The 2687-nt window shown below is 42.5% G+C and overlaps 1 protein-coding gene across 1 annotated transcript; it reads right to left on the bottom strand. All coding sequences in view use genetic code 11, as the record gives it.

Annotated features, from left to right (window-relative positions):
* Positions 1-1503: 1503 nt before the first annotated feature.
* Positions 1504-1692, bottom strand: EGR_10931 (hypothetical protein; the record flags this gene model as incomplete). The annotated part of the gene is made up of 1 exon (XM_024500180.1): positions 1504-1692. The coding sequence occupies one exon, from the start codon at positions 1690-1692 to the stop codon at positions 1504-1506; it is 189 nt and encodes a 62-aa protein (XP_024345409.1).
* Between the last annotated feature and the right edge of the window lie 995 nt (positions 1693-2687).

Here is a 2687-nt window from a genome sequence, read left to right on the forward strand (position 1 = left end):
TCGAAGCCTGCTCTCGCTAAAGTGATGTTTTTTGCCTTTGGGTCCTTTTCCTACGCTTCATTGGCGTCAACGTTGATAAAAGCAGGGATGGTTGAGGTAGAGGCCAAAAAGTCAAAGAAAAGGTGTTCTGATTCACATCCTCTTCTTTGTCCTTCTTGCATTATCCTCCTGATCTCGGTATAGCCCCTTACCTTCTCCTGATCTCTGTGAATTTGAAAGCCCACTTAGTCTGTGCCTAGCCTGATTAATAGTAGAGAGGAGTTCAACGCAAAGTCGGGTCTCTAAATCCGTCTCTCTTCCTTTCCCTCTTTCTCACACATTGACATTCATTGCTGATTTGTTGACAACTTTGCAATATTCGCGTCTTGTGTTCTCTGGATAAAACACCACTGCTGGCTATCAGTGATGACTCAATAGTGCTTAACACTTGCTGAGTTTATTAAGGTCACCTCCTTTCCAGTTAAATTAGGAAGGGTTGGTCATGGGCCTAGTGTTTTATTTGTGGGATTGTTATGGAAGTAATGGATTAACTGTATTTTGATCCCTCGAGATCAGCCATTTGTAAATGTTGGCCTCTCTCCTGTTGTTGTAGTTTTTGTAAAGGTAAAACTCCAAATCCATTCTAACCTTTTCGAACCACTGATAAGTGTCCAATGTGGCTCAGAGGCAATCACCATTGCTGCTTACTCGAGGCTCAAGGATCTTATTTCCTCTTTACATTTATTATTTATTTTATAGCTATTGGAACTAAACCGTGTAGCAAAATGGATGTGTAATCTCCTTGGTCTCAAGACGATAGGTGCATCTTTCTAGCTTTTAAACAGTGGTAAATTTGATTGACACAGCAGCGCCAATGTTGGTGGCATTGGTCGAGCACTGAAGCATTTGGTCTGTGATGGGTTTTCCTTTAGGCTCTTCTCTTCCTCCGTACTAGCTCCTATGTGGTCACTGTCAATTCATTAGGATCCCATCGCTTGTCGAAATAAATTGCTCCCTTGATACCCTCAATGCAATGAAATTATTTGACTAAATGCGTTATAGGACTGGAGTGATTAAATCGTTTATTTTGCAGCACAGGAAATTCTGAAAAACGAGTGGAGACTACGCTGAAGTAATGTTGATGAAGTACTTGAACAGTTGTCAGTTGGGGGTGTTTGGTAAGTAGTAAAGCACAGGGAATACAATGCTTTCAGTAAGAAATTTGCAATTTTTATTAATTGAGGCGTTATAGAGCATCTCTATGTGTAGCGTTTGTAGAATCCAGGTGAACAAGGGTGGATTTTTCATTTAGGAGACATTTTATTGGAATACTTCACTCCATTGCTTATAAGTGCCTTCTGAGAGGTTCTGTCAAGTGAAATCAAATGAATGATGCAGTGGTGTCACGTCGCAGGTGAACACCACAGGATGGAAAGAAGCGATTGTGCTAGTGGGACCCTAACATCACTGAGGAATAGTGGATGAGTGCGGTAATGAAGGAGATGGTGTAATAGAGGCATGGAATCACCTGGACACTAACTGGCTGACTGGCTTTCGTCCAGGACTGATAGCGAATGCACAACCGCATACCCATATCCCTGTCATTGTCGAGGAGGTAGCTGGCCTCACACAATAAGCACTCTCGTGGTCGGCCATGCTTCCACCGCCACCTCCTTTATCCACGACATTTGATTGGCGCAAGTGGCTTGCCATTGTGTCCACTGCGACCTAGACTGAGACATTCCAGTTGCCTTACATACAACACCCGATGGTGCCTGGATGAGACTTCATTATCAAATCGGCATTTAGTCAGTGGTTGCTCAGAATTTCATAATGATAGACCCATCAAATGTTATCAAGTCAATTCCACGGAACGTGGATATCAACAGTGCAGTTTTACTCTTTCATAGGGACGCACTACTCAGTACTCAGGAAAACTGGAATGAGAGGATGTTTGCTTATGCAATAAAAGGATCAAAGAATTGCTGGCATAAAGGATTACTTTAATCAAACATTCAGGGGTAAATAAAACAGTGATGAGAGTCACAAGTGTCGTCTCCATAGTCGTTAAATCTATGACAATGTATTCACCACCACGGATAGAGGAGGACATCCATCCCTGAACAGACGACACTACCACTACCCCTAAAATGCGAGGAGACTATTTTGACACAAATCTCTACTCTTCTTATACATCCCCACTAATACTTCTACCAAGCAACCACTTCTGTAGGCAAGAAGTTGGCTTTATCATCGTCGCCCATAAATTCCTGGTCGAATCCACGCTAGGTGATTAGCCGAATTTCGTTTTGTAGTGGTGGGGAGGGTGCTGCAAATTACTTCAAAGGGCTCACTCACTGCTCACTAAGACTAGTGTATTCGCCAAGTTCTTATTAAAAGGCAACACAACCATTTTGCCGATCATGTGACAAGGTGCTCTTGCTTACTCAAGGAGTGTATTTTTAACATCAATAACATGTAGGTCGCCAAAATAGAAGGTGCCACAAAGCAGCTCAGACAGATGTTTACGTGGAAGAAGAGAGCCCTATGGAAACATCTGATATGAAGTTTATCAGATTGCAGCAAATACTCAATATCATCCCTCATAGAAGTGGGTTAATTTTGAGGAAGAAGAATGGGAAGGAACCAACGCAATCCATGAAATAGATGAAATTCCTGATATACGCCCGTGGGAAGAGGGAGGGGGG

Source organism: Echinococcus granulosus (assembly GCF_000524195.1).
Source record: "Echinococcus granulosus chromosome Unknown EG_S00305, whole genome shotgun sequence".
NCBI lineage: Eukaryota > Metazoa > Platyhelminthes > Cestoda > Cyclophyllidea > Taeniidae > Echinococcus > Echinococcus granulosus.